At 40.8% G+C, this 21,096-nt stretch overlaps 1 protein-coding gene across 1 annotated transcript in view; it reads right to left on the minus strand.

Annotated features, from left to right (window-relative positions):
* The window catches only part of kcnq3 (potassium voltage-gated channel, KQT-like subfamily, member 3), a 269,851-nt gene that overhangs the window by 60,506 nt on the left and 188,249 nt on the right, over positions 1–21,096 (minus strand). The window contains exons 5-6 of the mRNA XM_039753985.1: positions 20,461–20,631; positions 16,965–17,075 (exon numbers count right to left, since the gene is read on the minus strand). Of these exons, the coding sequence (XP_039609919.1) occupies positions 16,965–17,075; positions 20,461–20,631 (282 nt within the window). The remainder of the gene's footprint in view (positions 1–16,964; positions 17,076–20,460; positions 20,632–21,096) is intronic.

Here is a 21,096-nt window from a genome sequence, read left to right on the forward strand (position 1 = left end):
CTATCTGAATTGCGCGATCACATTTGAAAAATATATCTTTTCAAGTTCTATTTAGTCCATATGTGTCAAACTCAAGGGTCGGGCCACATCCGCCCGTGTAATTATATCCGACCCGAGATCATTTTATATACTGTATTATTGTTATTAATGGCCCGGTATATGAAGCGCTGGTAACACAATAAACTACAGATCCCATAATGCAGCGCTTCAGCTGCCTTGGCCGAACACTTACCGCGTTAATCAAGTCTAGCTTATGATGTTGCAAGTTATTGCGAAGCTAGCTCACACGATGCTGAAGAGAAAAGTTGATTCTGAAAATAGAGCCTTTAAAAACCGATGGGAGGCTGACATTTGTGGAGCTAATGTGGCTGTAATTACAGAATTTAATCTAAGACGGCACTATGAGACAAAACATCACGGTAACCTGAAAGACCTGAATGCAATGCAGAAGATACAGAAAGCAGAAGAATTAAATAAGAATCTGACACTTCAGCGGACGTTTTTACCCGTGCACAATCACAAAGTGATTTCAAGTGAAGCTGCTTTTATGGGAGACACAACCACTTGCCCCACTTTCCCTGTTGCCAAGTAATGTTAAACCAAGTCGTCACTACGGTGTTCCCAAATACGCACTTTGCTGATAAACTGAGCGCACTGAGTTTGCACGGCGCTTTGGTGACTTTGAAGAACAAAAAAAGTCCGTCTACATGCGGCTCGAACCTTGTGCATGTTTGGTAGCACATATCTGTGTGAGAAGCTCTTCTCAGTGATAAAGACTAACAAAACAGCACACAGGAGTCGCCTCACTGATGAGCACCTGCAATCCATCCTGAGAATCTCCACAACACAGAACCTCACACCAAACAGAAACGAACCTGTTGCCAAAAAAAGATGCCAGGCGTCCAGCTCTAAAATGACATATGAGCAAAGACAACTGAATGATTTGATTTGTTATTGCTGAAAGGAACACATTTTATTTATATTTCTAGGTTTTGTTATGCAGCATGTTCATATTTGAATTTGTATAATTTTGACAGGATATATTTTTATGGAGAGCAAAATCTTTTGGGATATTTAAAATCTAAGTTTATTTTTTATATAAAATTACATAAGAGTAAAGAAATTTGAATGTTTGTTCTTTTAACGTTTACTTTATTTCTAACTTGTATAATTTAGACAGGATATATTTTTATGGAGAGCAAAATATTATAAGTTGTTTAAGGTTTGAGTTGATTTATTCAGGAATAATATTCCTGTCTGTTTTTACCATTCCTACCAAAGATATTTCTGTCGACTAAATAAAAATTCCTTCTATTTAAAATTTAAATAGAACTTGAACAAATACGATAGTTCATAATATCCACGCAGACTTGCACGTAAGAGCGGGAGTTATCCGTTTTAACAAGCAGCGTATTGCACTGATACGAAATAGCTGTGTGTGTATATATGTATATATATGTTTATATATGTGTGTGTGTATGTATATATATATGTATTTGTGTGTATATATGTGTGTGTATGTATGTATGTGTGTATGTATATGTATGTGTATATGTATATATATCCATCCATTTCCTAACCCACTGAATCCGAATACAGGGTCACGGGGGTCTGCTGGAGCCAATCCCAGCCAACACAGGGCACAAGGCAGGAACCAATCCTGGGCAGGGTGCCAACCCACCGCAGTGTATAGATATGTATATATATATATATATATGTTTATGTGTGTGTGTGCAAATATATATATGTATTTATATATATATGTATTTATATATATATATATATATATATATGACAGCAACACTCATCACTCACAACAGTGACAAAACAATTACATTGACAATCATGTTACGTTATTTTCAAAATGTTTCCTTTTCTTTTCATTGCTTCTTTAACACACTACTTCTCGCTGAAGCTGGTATTTTGCTAGTATATATATATATATATATATATTTTGTGGTCACTGGCCCAGACAGGCAGACACGTTCATGTCACCCACAACACGTTTATTTACAATCATATATATACAAAAGTGCACCACAAACCCCCAAAGTCCCCAAAGTCCTGGCCACAATGCCTTACTTCCTTCTTCAGGCCGCTTCCTTGCCTCCTCCAGTAGGCTCAGTCCGACTCTCGCCCTGAATGAAGGGACGCGGCCCCTTTATTATCACCCGGATGTGCTCCAGGTGGGTTCCGGCAATCACCCGCCGACACGCCCCTGTGTGGCGGAAGTGCCGGCTGCTTCCCCGGGAACACTCCGGGTGTCCCTACTCTTCTTCCCCCTCAGCACTTCCTGGTGTGGCGGAAGTACTGAGGTCCAGGGCTCCCAAGGCACGGGAACGCCCCCTGGCGGTGACCACAGGCCCCTAAAGGGTGAAGCTTCAAAGCTCTGTGCCCGTGGCCCCCAAAGCAACCAGGATGGCGGCCCCCATGTGATCCAGGGCGCATGTAGACCCTCCTCTAGTCCCTCAAGGCGTCCCGGCCGGGTCATTGCCCCTGGCATCACTGACAGTATATATATATATATATGTATGTATATGTATATATAATATGACATGTGGCCATGGGGACCAGTTTAAAGGTTTGTGCAGGATGAATCTGGAGAAGCAGAAGAGTGTGACACCACCACTGACTTTGCTCTACCTGTTTCTTTTGAATAGGGGGTAGAAAACACCAGAAAACCAATGAGGTCACTTCCCTGACCCTGAAGTCCAATGAGGTCACTTCCATCACCCCCAAAGTCACACCCCTTTCAGTCTTAGCCTTGTAGAGCTTAAAGCCTCACTAGAATTCATTGTTCACTTTCAGACCAGCTTCTGAGGAGAGCAGAGTTCTGTTTTATTTGCATTTTTAGGCAATACATCAAACCTTTTGTGTAGCATGTTATTGCTACGGCATACAGAAGAATACAATTTATTTTTTGTATAGCTCAAAATCACACAAGAAGTGCCGCAATGGGTTTTAACATGCCCTGCCTTTTGACAGCCCCCCAGCCTTAACTCTCTATGAAGACAAGGAAAAATTCCCAAAAAAACCCTTTGTAAGGAAAAAATGGAAGAAACCTTGGTAAAGGCAGTTCAAAGAGAGACCCCTTTCCTGGTAGGTTGGGAGTACAGTGGGTGTCAAAAAAAAGGGAAAATACAATAAAATACACATAACAGAACACAAGTACCTGTAATCCTCAATACAATGCAATAGTGTAATAGAAATATTACAAGTACAGAGCAGAATTCAACAGTAGATGATATCACATACTGTAATAGGATTTGGATTTGTTCAGAGTCCTGGAGACCTCAGCCATCAAGCTGCCTCACACTATTGGCCAATCCACAGCCGAGTCAGCGCTGGGCCAGCCAATCCGATGAAAGGACCTCTTCACCTGATGATTCCAGGATAAATTTCACACAAACACTAGGAAGTCCTCCTTTACATAGAGAACCATAAAACACTTGGAATAAACGACCAAGTAGTGTGGTAGACAGTAGGATTTAGGGATTTTCAAAACTTGACTGGATGTTCTTTTGGAAGAATTAAGTGAATAGGACTGGTGAGCTGGTGAATGGCCTTTTCTCGTCCAGATTGTTCTAATGTTCTAGCATTTTTTTTTTCTTCTATGTTGCATTTTTTTCTAGGAGGGCATCCTAACTCTTCTTGACCTCTCAGGATTAATGAAGCTCCTGGCCAAAGCTCGTTGGTGATTGGCTATCTGGTGGCTGGTGATGCTCCAGACTTACCCTCTCAGCTTTCTATCTAGTTTCTGTCTGGATGTGCACTGCTGACCTGTGGTGATTAATCCTGCAGGCTCCATTTTAGTCGCTGTCTCCATTTACTTTTTTAACCCTTTGAACCTTGCCCTCACCACAGGGCCATCTTAACAGCATCATAAAGGCAAAGGAGTGCAATGGGGGGACAGGAAAACCAAAACATAAATAGGCATCAAAAACACTGAGTTCCCTTATGCTCCTGGGGGCCCCTGGTCAGTGCCCATTGTGCCCATACGTTAAGACGGCCCTGCACAGCATTTTTAAAAACAAGTATATTGATTTATAAAACAAAAATGATAGTACATAATGGTAATATGATGATAAGCCACAATATTATAACAACAGACTGATACAACAGAGAAAGCTGTATCACTTTCGCTCTCACAATTTTCATCATTTTCTGCCGTCCATTATAAGGCCCTAATACCAAATCTGTTATAGTGCCAGAAGCAATGCACAAAAACACGTTACGTGATTTTTCACCATCTTCTGATCAATTGCTACGCATCTCTTTTGAGACTAAAGTCAGCCAGGACTGTTGAAGTTCTTATGTGCAGGATACCCAGAGTCTGAGGTACTACATTAAAAATGACAGATTTATTCATTCTTTATGTTAATAAAACACCTTTCCTTTAAATGCTCATCATTTAGGGTTGGGGTCAACACATGAGTGGCCCCTACAGTTCACATGTTTCATTAACAAAACCTAAATACACAATCCAAGGGAACAACTAAGTAATAATGAGTGAAAAATGAACCGAAACTTATAACCTCCGAGTCTAGCTAAGCAGTAATTAGCCCTGTGCACTTTTTCACCTGTTCTCCCTGTTCTCCTCCCTACCTCTGGTTAGCAGAACCCTCGTCACCAACAGCCTCACAACTCTACACTCTCTGGTCCGAAGCATTTGAGGCCCTTTAATATTGTGTCCCGGACTTCTTCTGGTGCCCCAAACATAAGCACTTCTGGGGTCCTAACTACCATCGGCCTTTAGTGTTGCATGGGTAAAACTCCCTCTAGTGGCACCAGGTGTCCCTGCAAGTTAGCCAAACAGCAGAGGTGTATTAGAGAAGCGCATATTAGTTGTCTTTGTTAGTTGTGGTAATTATACTTCAAAGACAAATGATATTCTATATGGTGTTCCACAAGGCTCTATTCTGGGTCTGCTGCTCTTTTCGATTTACATGCTTCCGTTAGGTCCGATTATCTCAGGGCACAACGTGAGCTACCACAGCTATGCTGATGTACAGTGGTGTGAAAAACTATTTGCCCCCTTCCTGATTTCTTATTCTTTTGCATGTTTGTCACACAAAATGTTTCTGATCATCAAACACATTTAACCATTAGTCAAATATAACACAAGTAAACACAAAATGCCGTGTAGTGAACTGCTGTAATAATACACACCAAAGCAAGCCGGTGCTGACTCAGCCTGATGACATCATCATGTGCCGCGCCATCCGCTAGCTAACATCCCTTAACAATCGCTTTCTTTACCTTCGTTACCTTCTCTTTCTTCCTTAGCAATTATGCGTCTTGCTTGCCATGGTCTTAGTGAATTATATATATAGATACAGTGGTGTGAAAAACTATTTGCCCCCTTCCTGATTTCTTATTCTTTTGCATGTTTGTCACACAAAATGTTTCTGATCATCAAACACATTTAACCATTAGTCAAATATAACACAAGTAAACACAAAATGCAGTTTTAAATGATGTTTTTTATTATTTAGGGAGAAAAAAAATCCAAACCTACATGGCCCTGTGTGAAAAAGTAAATGCCCCCTGAACCTAATAACTGCTTGGGCCACCCTTAGCAGCAATAACTGCAATCAAGCGTTATGTGATAACTTGCAATGAGTCTTTACAGCTCTGGAGGAATTTTGGCCCACTCATCTTTGCAGAATTGTTGTAATTCAGCTTAATTTGAGGGTTTTCTAGCATGAAGCGCCTTTTTAAGGTCATGCCATAGCATCTCAATTGGATTCAGGTCAGGACTTTGACTAGGCCACCCAAAGTCTTCATTTTGTTTTTCTTCAGCCATTCAGAGGTGGATTTGCTGGTGTGTTTTGGGTAATTGTCCTGTTGCAGCACCCAAGATCGCTTCAGCTTGAGTTGACGAACAGATGGCCGACATTCTCCTTCAGGATTTTTGGTAGACAGTAGAATTCATGGTTCCATCTATCACAGCAAGCCTTCCAGGTCCTGAAGCAGCAAAACAACCCCAGACCATCACACTACCACCACCATATTTTACTGTTGGTATGATGTTCTTTTTCTGAAATGCTGTGTTCCTTTTACGCCAGATGTAACGGGACATTTGCCTTCCAAAACGTTCAACTTTTGTCTCATCAGTCCACAAGGTATTTTCCCAAAAGTCTTGGCAATCATTGAGATGTTTCTTAGCAAAACTGAGACGAGCCCTAATGTTCTTTTGCTTAACAGTGGTTTGCGTCTTGGAAATCTGCCATGCAGGCCGTTTTTGCCCAGTCTCTTTCTTATGGTGGAGTCGTGGACACTGACCTTAATTGAGGCAAGTGAGGCCTGCAGTTCTTTAGACGTTGTCCTGGGGTCTTTTGTGACCTCTCGGATGAGTCGTCTCTGTGCTCTTGGGGTAATTTTGGTCGGCCGGCCACTCCTGGGAAGGTTCACCACTGTTCCATGTTTTTGCCATTTGTAGATAATGGCTCTCACTGTGGTTCGCTGGAGTCCCAAAGCTTTAGAAATGGCTTTATAACCTTTACCAGACTGATAGATCTCAATGACTTCTGTTCTCATTTGTTCCTGAATTTCTTTGGATCTTGGCATGATGTCTAGCTTTTGAGGTGCTTTTGGTCTACTTCTCTGTGTCAGGCAGCTCCTATTGAAGTGATTTCTTGATTGAAACAGTTGTGGCAGTAATCAGGCCTGGGGGTGGCTACGGAAATTGAACTCAGGTGTGATACACCACAGTTAGGTGATTTTTAACAAGGGGCAATTACTTTTTCACACAGGGCCATGTAGGTTTGGATTTTTTTTCTCCCTAAATAATAAAAACCATCATTTAAAAACTGCATTTTGTGTTTACTTGTGTTATATTTGACTAATGGTTAAATGTGTTTGATGATCAGAAACATTTTGTGTGACAAACATGCAAAAGAATAAGAAATCAGGAAGGGGGCAAATAGTTTTTCACACCACTGTATTTATCAATAGCACCTGATGACCCCGACTCTGTTGATTCACTGACTCTCAATGTCTTATTGTGTTTCTGAATGGATGAGTAGTAATTTTCTCAAACAAAATAAAGAGAAAACTGAAATTTTAGTGACTGGCAATAATGGATATAATGAGGTTATTAGAAATAAACTTGATCCATTAGGATTAAAAGTCAAGACAGAGATAAAGAATTTAGGGGTAACTATTGCCCCCGACCTGAATTTTAAATCACATATTAATCAGATTACTAGGAGAGCATTTTTTCACTTAAGAAATATAACAAAAGTTACACCTCCTATAACTCTGCAAGATGCTGAGAAATGAGTTCACACTTTTGTTTTCAGTCGGCTAGATTACTGTAATGCATTCCTTTCAGGACCACCCAAAAAAGACATCAATCGATTGCAACGAGTGCAGAATGCAGCTGCTAGAAGCTTAACTAGGAAAAGAAAATCTGAGCACATCACCCCAGTCTTAGCGCCACTACACTGGTTACCTGTGTCATTTAGAATTGACTTTAAAATACTGCTTATGGTTTACAAAGCCTTCAACAATCTGCTCCATCTTATATTTCGGAATGTCTGTCACCTTACACTCCAAATCATAACCTCAATTCTTCAAATGAGTGTCTGCTTAGAATTCCAAGAGCTAAACTTAAAAGAAGTGGTGAGGCGGGTGGCCTTCTGCTGTTATGCACCTAAAATCTGGAATAGCTGACCGATAGAAATTCGCCAGGCTGCTACGGTGGAGCACTTTAAAAAAACTGCTGAAAATACATTACTTTAACATGGCTTTCTCATAACTTCATCTTAGTTTAACCTTGATGCTCTGTATATTCAATGAACTATTACTATTCATGGTGGCTCCAAAATCCTTACTAACCCCTACTTTCTCTTCTGTCCTTCTTCCGGTTTTCTGTGGTGGTGAACTGCACCACCACTATCTGATCAAAGCACCGTAATGTCCCTTCATTGATGGATTAAAGGCCAGAAGTCCACATGACCGTCATCATCAAATTCTTCCATGAGAACCCTGAGTACCATGAGGACTGATTGAGGTCATTTAGAATGCCTAGAGTGGGCTGGGTGGTCTCGTGGCCTCAGACCCCCTGCAGATTTTATTTTTTTCTCCAGCCGTCTGGGTTTTTTTTTTTTATTTTTGTCCTCCCTGGCCATCGGTCCTTACTTTTATTCCAGGTTAATTCGTGTTCCCTAATTTTAATTCTTATTTATTTTGGCTTTTTTCTCTTTCTTCATCATGTAAATCACTTTGAGCTACATTATTTGTATGAAAATGTCTTATATAACTACATGTTGTTGTTGTCTTCTCCAGTACCCTTGTGAGACTCCAACACACTGCTGACCCCCATAGCAGCTTGGGGAACCTCATACCTGCCACAATAGGGTGTATGTTTCTAGCTATAGCATTTTGAATGGCCTCCAACTGGGAGGGCAGCACCACACGGTGGTCAGTAGAGCCACTGCTACCTGGATTCAATTTTATAATACATAAAGGAGGCAAGCATTTACAATTTCACTTCAAATTACTGAAAAGAGACAATTATGTGAAGGCTCTAAAGTTGAATCTCTCATTGATTTTGAACATTTAAAAGGTTTGGCGGCCCAAGGCCAAAAGTATGACCTCCTATGGGAAGTAATTAAAATTTTTATTTGCAAGCAATGATGAGGCTTTTTTGGCAGCAGGGACATAATTAAAAAAAAAAAAAACTATAATGAGATTTGTAATATTTGATATCTAAACCCCATGCCTTTTGTTTGCCTTCAAGGAATGTTAATGAAAAATAAACAAATTGACTAATAACTGAATGAAAAAAAAAAAAAACTTAGCTGGCATTTAAGGGTTTCTAAGGATTCTGTATGGCAATGTTTTTGTAAAGATAACAACAGAAATAACAAGTAAGCTGGATAAGGATTACTGGTTGGCCAGGGGGTGCCAAGGGCTGAGGAGGTGCCAGGATGACACAGGCAGGTGTAGGTGACCTTGAGGTTAACAGAAATAAAATTGAACCTCCAACAACAACAGTAGAGAACTTGAGTTGGTGGAATACAATCACCAGGGAGTAGTGAGCCCCACAGCTACAGAACAGCACTCCAGAAACAATTTTTCTAATGGCGAGTGTGGAGAATTGATTGGAGACGAGTAATGCTTCAGTAGACCAATAGGTGGCAGCAGAGATACAGCACTTTGGATGGAAAACAAACCCTACTGACCAAACAGAATTACTACAGGCATGAAGTGCAGAAATACGGGGTGACACTAGCTCAGGGGTACTTAGGTACGTGAGGTCTGTGGACCCCTAGGGGATCCATAGATGTGTTTCAGGGGGTCCGTGAGGGTCAGATAAAAATGAACATTTATAATCACTATAAAGCCCAGTACTGTTGATGTAGAGTAGATGTAATAGTAATGGTAGTAGAAAGCGTAGTAGTAGTAAATCTGTATTTCATAATTATAAGGAGCAGCCATTACTTTTTGTATAAAAAAAATTAGTAACAATCAAATCTCGATAAATAAAGTACATTATATTAATTACATGTAAAGCTGCGTTTTTGTGAATATTTCTGGGGAAGGGAGTCAGATTCTTAAAGGGCTCCATGACTCAAAAAAGGTTAAAAATCACTGCACTAGAGAGTCCTGCAGCTTTTGGTGACTACCTATGGGAACTCTGGGAGAGGGTAAAAAAAATGTTAAATTAAGGGCACTTGGTGTCATGAACAGAGCTACCTTTTCGGGTGTTCTTGGTGAGCATCCAGGGGCCTGTGTTGGCAAGGGACCTTTTCACTATGGGGACCCGTCCCATAACCAGAATTGAACCAGAAATAGTTATTTGTGTCACAGAACATGGTTTGCCTGAGATCACCATTTTGGATCGACGTCCAGAGCAGGGAACTGTGTCACCTGAACTGGAGTGTAGTAGAGTCCGTTCCACCTGTTCTTCGATAATTTTAAAAATAGTTTCATCTACAACGGGGTCTAAAAAGGCCGCCAACATTGTAATTTGTTCCGATAAATCTTCAATTCTCTCTCTGAAATACGTAATATCTTCGGCAGAATCCATTTCATCGGCAGTAGTAAGCATTTTTCTAATTAATTCCTATGCTTCGATTCACCAATCAGTAACTAAAGGGCGTGTTAGAGCCCACCGTCTCAACTTGGACGAGTGAAAGTGACAGTTTTATTTCAAGTCGTATTTCATGACGGTTTGCAGGAATGTTACGGACAAAATGAAATAAATAAATAAGCAACAAAAAACATATTTCGTGACATGTTTATTCATTTATGCTGTCATTTCATGACATATTTATTTATTTAGGCTCACATTTCATGACACATTTATTTATTTATGCTCACATTTCACAGTACTTTTATTTATTTCATTTTGTCCGAAATATTCCTCCATACGTGAGCTGTGGAGCTCAGCTCGGAGCGAAATGAAGTGAATGAAATGAGGTGAATGGGAGGGGAGATGATCACGTGACTCCCCCACCCGCCTTAACTCTCCATCCCTCCACAAACACACAAACACAGTCTCTCGGATCCCAACTCTCCTTTATATGTACAGTGAACCCTCGTTTATCACGGTTAATCCGTTCCAGACTCTACCGTGATAAATGAATTTTCGCGAAGTAGGATTCTTTATTTATAAATCGAATATTTTTGCAGTTAGAGTATAGAAAAACTGTTTACGACCTTCTAAATACGTTTTTTTAACATTATTAGAGCCTTCTAGACATGAAATAACACACTTTAGTCACCATTACACTCATATTACCCAATACATTAGACAAAATAAGAGAAAATAAGACATATTAGACGTTACAAATATATTATTACTAGGGTCACCCGCCTTTTAAGGCGACCGACTTTTATCCTCAATTTGTGTACATCAGGCATGTAAGTGTAGGGAATGAGAACATTAAAGTGCCCATTCATAACATCTCCCAAAAACCTACGTTTTTTTTTATCCCCCTGTCCAAAGTCGTACAATGTCAGCCCGAATCTGTACCGCTAAAGACGGAGTTTCATGCACTAAATAAGCTAAAGATGAGAATAAGCAAGCACCATCTCCCCTGATATTTACTACGCGGTGAGGCATTTGTACTCCATCAACATTAATTATTTCCAGAGACATCATTTTGTCTATTTTTCCAGTGCATCGCGCACAAAAGCAAGGGGATGATGGGAGCAGCAGAACTCTGCTCACATCGAGTCGCTTCGTACCGCCGCAAGTAGTAAGTCTGTGATAAGCGGAACACCGCTACACTTTCCACTCACGGGAGGGAAGGACAATCCCGAGCGCTTTTATATAGTAGATTATTGTACTGTACGTTTAATTACACACACACAACCACTAACCTATGAAGGCACAACCTTAGTAGGAGAGTCTTCAGGTGGTGCAGTATCTTCAGCAGGTGCATCGTTGTCTTCTTCCGCTGAAGGAGTACTAAGAGTAGGCAGTGGGTATCTGGGTGCGCGGCTGAAGAAGATCTTGATAGGCAGTTGCTGGCGCTGTCTTTTCATATGCGTGAGGAGACTTTTGTAGGGTATTGCCATCTTTGATCATATCCAAGACTTTCACCTTCTCCTGGATAGTAAGCATCTTCCTCCGGCACTTAGTTTTATTGTCAGAAGGCTTAGAAAAAGCAGCACGTTTAGGAGCCATCGTGGGGCTTAGATAAAAGTTCTCATGCGTAGTGAGAGCGTGTATGAGAAAAAATCGCGATAGAGTGAAGCCACGAAAGTCGAAGCGTGATATAGCGAGGGATCACTGTATAGATGAGACAATCAGGTATGTAATACGTATGTGAATTTACACACTGTAGGGGCTCATGAAACATAAAACAGAGTGACATTTGTCATTAAAAAGTATTTTATGTTGATTTATGTGTGAGACCATTGCTTTGTGCACTTTTCAGAAAACTTATTTTTTGGGAGAAAATATTCAGCCCTGGGGTAAAGGAGAAAAAAAAAATTAGCCCTAAAAGAGTTACGGTCATTGACGTTAGAACATTAGAACAATCTGGACGAGAACAGGCCATTCAGCCCAACAAAGCCTGCCAGTCCTATCCACTTATTTCTTCCAAAAAATAACATTAAATCGAGTTTTGTAAGCCCCTACTGTCTACCACACTACTTGGTCACTTATTCCAAGTGTCTGTCGTTCTTTGCGTAAAGAAAACTTCCTAATGCTTGTGCGAAATTTACCCTTAACAAATGTCTAACTGTGTCCACGTGTTCTTGATGAACTCATTTTAAAGTCACTGTCTCGATGCACTAGACTAATTCACTTCATAATTTTAAACACTTCAATCATGTCACCTCTTAATCTTTTTGCTTGACCTATTAGAAAGTGGACCTCCATCCCAGTCTGAGGTCCAGAGCGCTCTGGAGGAAGTTTTCATTAAGGATATCTCTATACTTCGCTCTCTTGAGCTTTTCCTTGACCCTACTAGTCTACCAGTTCTTGATGCTACCGCCAACATGCGTCACCACTGAGTGGTATTCAGTAGAGGGTTACTGGTGCCAGGTTTCTATCAGACATGATGCTAATCCTGGTTTCAACAGATCTGAGAATTGTGCTTTTCACAGTCTAAGAGACCATCAGGTGTCTTTTTTCAAACTCTAAGCGGGCTTCCATGTACCATTTGCTGAGGAAAGGCTCCTGTCTGCTGGCCACTCCGCCATGAAGGTCAGTAGAGTATTGAATGGTCATTGTCCTTCTAGAAGTTTCTCCCTTCTCCACACAGGTTCTCCGGAGTTCTGACATGACATGTAGAACTGAGGCCAAACAGTTCAATCTTGGTTTCATCAGACCAGAGAATGTTGTGTCTTAAAGTGTGAGAGTCCTTCTAGATGCCTTGTTGCAGACTCCAAGTGGACTCTCATGTGTCATTGTCCCGCTCTGCCATAAAGCCCAAGTTAGAATGTTGCAGTGGTTGTTGTCCTTCTGGAAGAGTCTCCCACCTCCATACAGGTTCTCTGGAGTTCAGACATGACATGTAGAACTGCGGCCCAACTGAATCTCGTGTCTCACAATCTGAGAGTCTTTTAATTGTCCTTTTTTTGTAAACTCCAAGTGAGTTGTTATGTCATCTGGTCTCTCTGCCATAAAGATCGGTTTAGAATATTGTATTGGTGGTTGTCCTTCTGGAAGTTTCTCCTATCACCACACAGGTTGTTCGGACTTCAAACATGACACATAGAACCGAGACCAAGCAGTTCAATCTTGGCTTCATTAGGCCAGAGAATCTCATGTCTCACAGAGTGGGAGTCCTTCTAGATGCCTTGTTGCAGACTCCAAGTGGGTTGTTATAGTATGTGTCATCTGGTCTCTCTGCCATAAGGTCCAGTTTAGAAAGTTGCAGTGGTGGTTGTCCTTCTGGAAGTTTCTCCCATCTCCACACAATTCCCTGGAGTTCTGACATGACACGCAGAACTGAGGCCTAGCAGTTCAATCTTGGTTTCATCAGACCAGAGAATCTCATGTCTCACAGTCTGAGAGTCCTTTTAGGTGTCATTTGTGCAAACTCCCAAATGGGTTGCTATGTGTCATCTGGTCTCTCTGCCATAAAGATCAGTTTAGAATGTTGCAGTTATGGTTGTCCTTCTAGAAGTTTCTCCTATCACCACATAGGCTGTTTGGGCTTCAAACATGATACTTAGAAATGAGGCCAAACAGTTCAATCTTGGCTTCATCAGACCAGATAATGTTGTGTCGCACAGTCCGAGAGTCCTTCTAGGTGTCTTATTACAGACTCCAAGTGGGCTCTCACGTGTCATTGGTCCACTCTGCTATAAAACCCAGGTTAGAATGTTACAGTGGTAGCCGATCTTCTGGAAGTTTCTCCCATCTCCACACAGGTTGTCTGGAGTTCTGACATAACACGTAGAACAGAGGACTAACAGTTTAATCTTGGCTTCATCAGACCAGAGAATGTTGTGTCTCACAGTTTAAGAGTCCTTCTAGGTGTCTTATTGCAGACTCCAAGTGGGCTCTCATGTGTCTTTGGTCCATTCTGCTATAAAGTCCAGGTTAGAATGTTGCAATGGTAGCTGTTCTGGAAGTTTCTCCCATCTCCGCACAAGTTCTCTGGAGATCAGACAGAGTGACCGGACGCTGAGGTGTGGTGCAAGCCAATAAGCAGTTCTTTGATTCTGTCAATGTTAAAACCCCTTAACTCGCACACGTACCAGTCCCGGGACATAACAGCATTTTAAAAACGTTACAGTAATGTGTGCATGCCCATCTGCCATGCATCTCGACACCCTACCCATCAAATGAAACTTCAAAGTCTCGTCTTACCGATGATATAAACCATTTTGACACACAACAACCACAGCACTGACACTAAAGCCTTTTTTACAGAGAACTACATACTTTTAAGAGTTGACTTTCCCTACCTTTGAAGACCCCCTGCAAGTCAAACATCAATATTTCCGAGCAGTATTGATCCCATTCTGTCCGTAAGGCTCCAGCGAATATAATCCAGTAAAACGATTAGGTCCAAAACACACGATATATCCTCAAAGGGACAAAAACTCCAGAAAACGTTTCATAACTTGAGACCACCTACGTAATTTTTTTTCATTTCTATTGATCATATCAGACGTAATTTGTTTCTGTCGGCGATAACCATGCTACCGCATGTAACACGGAAGTGTTAGCTTCTGATCGACACCTAAGTTGGCCAATTACGACGGGTCTGGGGTTGACTGGCACCTCGTATAGCCAACGAGTGTCACAGACAGCTGAACGATGACGCACAACTCCAAACCCTGGTAGAATCTACCAGTTTGATTGGACACTGTGAGTGACACTCAAAACTTACAGCCAATGAGCAGCCGAGCATTTTGATATGTAACTTGCCATACTAACTTGTAAACAAAACGATCGAGCTGCTGAAGGTGGCATTTGTGCCAGTCTGCAGAGTTGGTGTGTGGTTGTTTATTGTGATTTCGCCAAGTTTTTTCGCATTTTAAATATGAATAAAAGTAGAAGTTTAAACGTAAATACACTCGATTAAATAATAGATGCATGTACGCGTGAAAGTATTCAATCGGCCCAGGAGACGTCTAATGGCAGAGAGCGACATGTGACACGCCCTTGTGCTTTCTGCTTGCTAGTGATTGCTGCCATCAGTGGCACATGGAAAAACGCTGAGCTGTGTTGTAACAGTTTGTAAAAGAAATGTATATAGTTTGTGTGCATTTTATAAAAAAAGTAAAAATAAAAATATAAATATATTTTTGGCCCATAAGACTTGTATTGACTATTTTTACATAGAAATGTGTATTTTTTATTGTTTTTTTTATTTTTATAACTAATAGAGTGACACTGTGTGTAGATATAGATTCCTTTAGGTGTAAGCTTTCAGTAGAGCCCTCATTGATATCTGTGGGTTGAAGCATTCAAAAGTTATTACACTTTTCCATACGGTCCAAAATGTGGATAATGGTCCCTCTAAAAAGCCCCTGGGCATGCCCACATAAAAACTGGTGTCAAAATGTCATTTTGACAGGTATTCTTTTCAAATTTGAAATGTGAGTAGTCAACAAGTTATTCTGTTGGTACATAGTGTGTTTCTGTCCCCACCTACCTACTGCAGCTTTATTTTCCTTTATTTTCATAAAAAAACTTAGGCGAGAACAAAAAAAATGTTTTTTTTTGTGAGTTCTAATGTGCATAACTTTTGATCAGTCACACCTACAGTGATTCTGACTACTAAGGGTGAAACTAGAGAATGTTACCTTTACAAAGAGACCAAACATGTGTTTATACTCCAGATAGTTCAATAACAGCAATGATTCTAATTTGGAGAGGTCGAATTACAAGCGATTTAGCAAAAATGACCCCGCTTGAGAAGGGGTTTAAGTTGCACACAGTTCTCAAAAGTTCTCCCCTTGACTCCTCTCCACCATCTCATCCCCCTTTATCAATACACCCCATAAAAGTGAAGAATCATCTGAGAATTTCTTCAAGTGACATATAATGCCACGCATGATCTCACACTCGGGCACTCTTGAATGGAGGTGGCGGGTTCTCAATGCATCAGGTGGGAGACGCTGCTCTACCAGCTGAAGACGCTCTGTAGCAAGGTGAATGCATATGTATGAGGCTGATTAGCATGCTCCATATGTGGATGTTTCAGGGCAGCATTCGACGCGCGTTCCCATAAACGTATTTACAAGGTGATTGTGGTTTATAACGGGTAAGCTGCCACAAAAATGTGCGTATGGCATGTTTCATGAATCGAATTTTATTTTATTTTTTTTGCTGTACACATTTTCCTGTCTTATTGGCATGCGCATATTTTCACGCTTGAATAGATATTCAAATGAGGCCCTAGACCGGAATTGGAGACACGGGCTTTATGATATGGAGGTCATCAAAGGACCCAGAAACAAAAGCAGGGCGGCTCAGGGCAAACGTACAAAAACCGCACAGACAGCCGACCATACTGAGGCTGAGCCCCAGACCCCTGCAGCAGCAACGCCATCCCCCTGTTGAAAATCACACGGCTGAAATCATCCTAATTGTATGATTATTATTTTTTTTTCCTCCTAGTCAAATCAAATTTATAATAAAGTAAAGACTGAAAATGAAACTACAGTCCTGTCTATTTTTTTTATTAGTGTCTAAAGTAATGCTCCTAATGGCGCCGGGGTACATCATAATTTATTATCACCGTAATGCAGATAAATGAGATGTGCATTCTCTGTCATTTGGAGAGTTTAACTCATTTATGTGATATCAGATTAAAATTTCTTCCATCTGCTCTTGTGTTCGGCTCTCACGGGAGTGTAATTGTTATTTGGCTCAGTTATTCCATTGCTGACACATCTTTAATTGACGAGTACGCCTCGTAATTTAGTACGGGTTTTTTTTTTTTTTATTATTTCTCTGTTTTGCACTCTGCTGCTCAGCCTTTAAGCCCGTCCTTCATTGGAGGAAAAATCAGAAATGACTTCAACATCATACTTACAGCTGGAAGGGCAAAGAATGAGACGCCAATGAGGACAAAAGTGCCAGCTAGAAGGCGACCGGCCCATGTTTTTGGGGTCTTGTCTCCATAGCCGATGGTGGTTAAGGTTATCTGCAAGAAAACAAAAACAAGACAACATGGAGCTGATTTTATCTCTTTAGCCAGCCTTATTACGGACCCATTATTTCCATTATAAGGATGCCATAAATTCACACCAGCATCGACGTAAAGTACATGAGTAAAACGTTAAACACAATTATTGTGGGCCATAAAAGAACTGCATAAAGCAAGCAGTGAGCGCGATGTACGAGCCGTAGTGTGCTTGCTGTTCGTGCTGGTAATGTTAACATTTATCTTCTTAATATTCAGTATTATGTGATTAATTTAACGTACAGTAAATTCTTCGAATCCATCTTAATAAAAGGACAGCTATCCGTGTGTGAGAGTCATGTCCTCCCCTGGCTGATGGGTTTCATTTTATTAATTTATGATTCTTTTAATGTTGACTTGCCTATAAGCTGCCAGTGTTAGTTTCAATGTGTTTTGTGGGTGGTTCCTTAAGAGGCGGGGCCACCTGCCAGTCACCACCAGGAACTGCCCTCCACCCTATAAACCCGGAGGGGTCTTCCACAGTTTCTAGTGATTTATTATGAATACTTTAGGGCAGGGGTCCCCAACTCTGGTCCTGGGGGGCTGCAATGGTTGCAGGTTTTCATTCCAACCCTTTTCTTAATTAGTGACCCGTTTTTTGCTGCTAATTAATTTCTCTTAACTGCTTCACTAAAAATCTTTGTTCGGAAAACACCACCGTACTCAGATATTCCTAGGAAATGAAAGACATACCACTGTTATCTTTTTTGTTGAAAGTAGAGTAAATTATTATGCAGCCTGAGAAGGGTTCCCAAACTTATTCATATGTCTGTATTTAATTATTATTAATAGTAAGCTTAAGATTTTGCCTCAGGCTTGTTATTATCAGTCTTAAATGAACCATTAAATTGGCAGTATGTTAGTCTGAGAATGTAAAGTGGGATTGATTAAATGTTTCTGTACTCAACTGGTAGCACTCTGCGTGTTGTACCTTATCTCAGAAGACAAAGAATATGGAGCAAAGAAAAAAGTAATTTGGAAAGGACTCAGAACTGGCCTGTCTCCATAAGTATGGATGTTCAATTGCTTTTAAAAAAGTTGGATGACGCAATACCTGTCAGAGCGAGTCACAGAGTGATCAGGTACAGTTACATTTCTAGAATTGCAGAGAACCAGCGAAGACCAGACAGGGTGCAAAATGCAGAAGGTGGACTATAAAGGAGCAATGGTGAAAAAGTAAGCACATTACAAACTAAAATGTGTTATCCAGTCTTGGAAATACTTACTACATTCATCAACCATACTGCCCAGGGGGATAAGTTACATCATCCTGATGAAAGTCTTTTAACTGAGGAACAGAAATTAATTACTCTGCACTAATATTGTAATGATTTAATAATTTCAACCCTCTAATGCTACTGGACTTTGGAATAAGCATCTATCTATCTATCTATCTATCTATCTATCTATCTATCTATCTATCTATCTATCTATCTATCTATCTATCTATCTATCTATCTATCTATCTATCATATAGTGCCTTTCACTCTATCTATCTATCTATCTATCTATCTATCTATCTATCTATCTATCTATCATACTGTATAGTGCCTTTCATATCTATCTATCATATAGCACATTTGATATCTATCCATCTATCTGCTGTGGCCTGTAGGGAGCATCTCACATCCACAAATCCCAAACACGACTTCCAGCAGTCCAGGACTCAAAATGAATTCAAATGTATTTATTTAAGGAGCTTTTATAAAAGGCCAAATTTCCCCCTGGGACAAATAAAGTTTTTTTTTTTTCTTTCCTTCCTTTTTTCCTTCCAGGGTGAGACTTGTCCTTTTTCTCCCTTGACTCCAACTTCCCTGATTTTAATTTGGGCTCAGTAGTATTTCCATTGTGTCAACATTGTAGTCAGCATGAAGTTCAACGACATGCAATCCTCCATGTATCAAGGGAGCCTCCTCCCCAGTTCAACAGCACCCTCTAGTGGCCCCCAAGTATCCCACAATGGCCGTCTTCCAATTAAATAGTGCCTTTCATTCTATCTATCCATCCATCCATTATCCAACCTGCTATATCCTAACCACAGGGTCACGGGGGTCTGCTGGAGCCAATCACAGCCAACACAGGGCACAAGGCAGGAAACAGACCCTGGGCAGGGCGCCAGCCCACCGCAGAGTACACACACAAACACCAAGCACACACTAGGGACAATTTAGAATAGCCAATGCACCTAACCTGCATGTCTTTGGACTGTGGGAGGAAACCCACGCAGACATGGGGAGAACATGCAAACTCCACGCAGGGAGGACCCGGGAAGTGAACCCGGGTCTCCTAACTGTGAGACAGCAGCGCTAACCACTGCACCACCGTGCCACCCTTCATTCTATCTATCTGTCTATCATATAGTGCATTTCACATCTATCTATTATATATTGCCTTTCATATCTATCTATCTATCTATCTATCTATCTATCTATCTATCTATCTATCTATCTATCTATCTATCTATCTATCTATCTATCTATCTATCTATCATGGTGATTACAAAGTTTCTTAGAAGCAGATATCAAAAATGTTCATGTGTTGCACATGAAGTCATCCTGTTCTATGTTCACATCTGAAAAATATTCCTAAATTAACCACTTCCTGAAATTGTTCTCGTGAACAAAAATGGAAGGCATTTGGATGTGCCTGAGCATTAATTTATTAATGGCTCCCTTTTGGACCTGCACAGGACTACATGAGAGCTGTAGCAGTCCTGGTGGGCAGCCCTGTTGATATCCAGTGTCACTAATGGCTACTGTATCAAGGAGAGGCTCCATCTGACCTAGAAGTGCTCTGTAATGGTAATAAGGCTGAACCAGACATGTTCCCGGGTCTGGTGTGTAAAGGAGCCACTCCACTTTCCCTAGGTGAGTACAGTTGGACAAAACTCACCCGGAAGGAGTGAAGGAGTAGACAAGAAAGAGAGATCTAATAAAGAGAAAGCACTGTGAAAAGAGAAATGAGCACAGGGGCATTCTGTATAATAAAAATACCTGATTTTGGACCCAGGACTGTGTTTGGAGGAGTTACGTTAAGGGCCCGGTGGCTGTGAGACGCCTCTTACTGGTCACACAGGTGAAAGTTAATAAAGTGGTCACTAAAGTGTAAATAGTTGTGGTATGCGTAGTCAACTCAGCAGAAACAAACTTCATACTAAAAGAAGTCAAATTGTGGATGCCTAAAATCTGTAAATGTATTCAAATGTGAGCCTTGTTGGAAAACTTAATCTATGTATGTTATATCCCATGATTTATATATCAGGAACATTAAAATGAATGGATAAAACAGGCATAGGAAAGGTAAAAACTATACAATTGAAGAAGTAAAAGCATTTAATGATTCTTACCAAGCCCCACCAGAGAGCATCTGCATAAGTGTCAAAGTCCTGGCTGTGGTTGGGACTTCCAGTAGGTGAACTCGTGATATCCATGACGACGTCGTCTTTCTCAACAAGGTAAACGAGGAACGAGGCAAGAATGAGCGACAGAAATCCAATGTACCAGGCTGTGATCAGCTCCTGAAAATAAAGAGAGGACCATTTTTACAACTAGAACCCGGCAGATTCTTTGCAGAAGCAAATGACACAAACAAGAAAATGTCCACCATGGCAGCTGCACTCAAGACTAAACTGTAGATTAACCGTTTTGAAAGCCGGAGCATTTTAAATGTTGGTTTATTTACTTCATGAAAGACACGTGATGGCTAACAGAATGTCAGGTTATATAGCGCCTTGACGTGTGGAGTACAAGTCACACGAGGTTCTGCTCAAGTCTTTATAACACACTGGTGAGGCCTCATCTGGAGTACTGTGGGCAGTTCTGATCTCCAGGCTACAGAAAGGACATAACAGCACTAGAGAAAGTCCAGAGAAGAGCGACTAGGCTGACTCCAGGAGTTGGACAGCAGACAGGCTTGGGCAGATTGGTGGCAAATGACAATTCATGTCAGTGAAAATAAAGTGTTACACATAGGAAGTAAGGAT

Source organism: Polypterus senegalus, chromosome 5 (genome assembly GCF_016835505.1).
Source record: "Polypterus senegalus isolate Bchr_013 chromosome 5, ASM1683550v1, whole genome shotgun sequence".
In the NCBI taxonomy this organism is placed as follows: Eukaryota; Metazoa; Chordata; class Cladistia; order Polypteriformes; family Polypteridae; genus Polypterus; species Polypterus senegalus.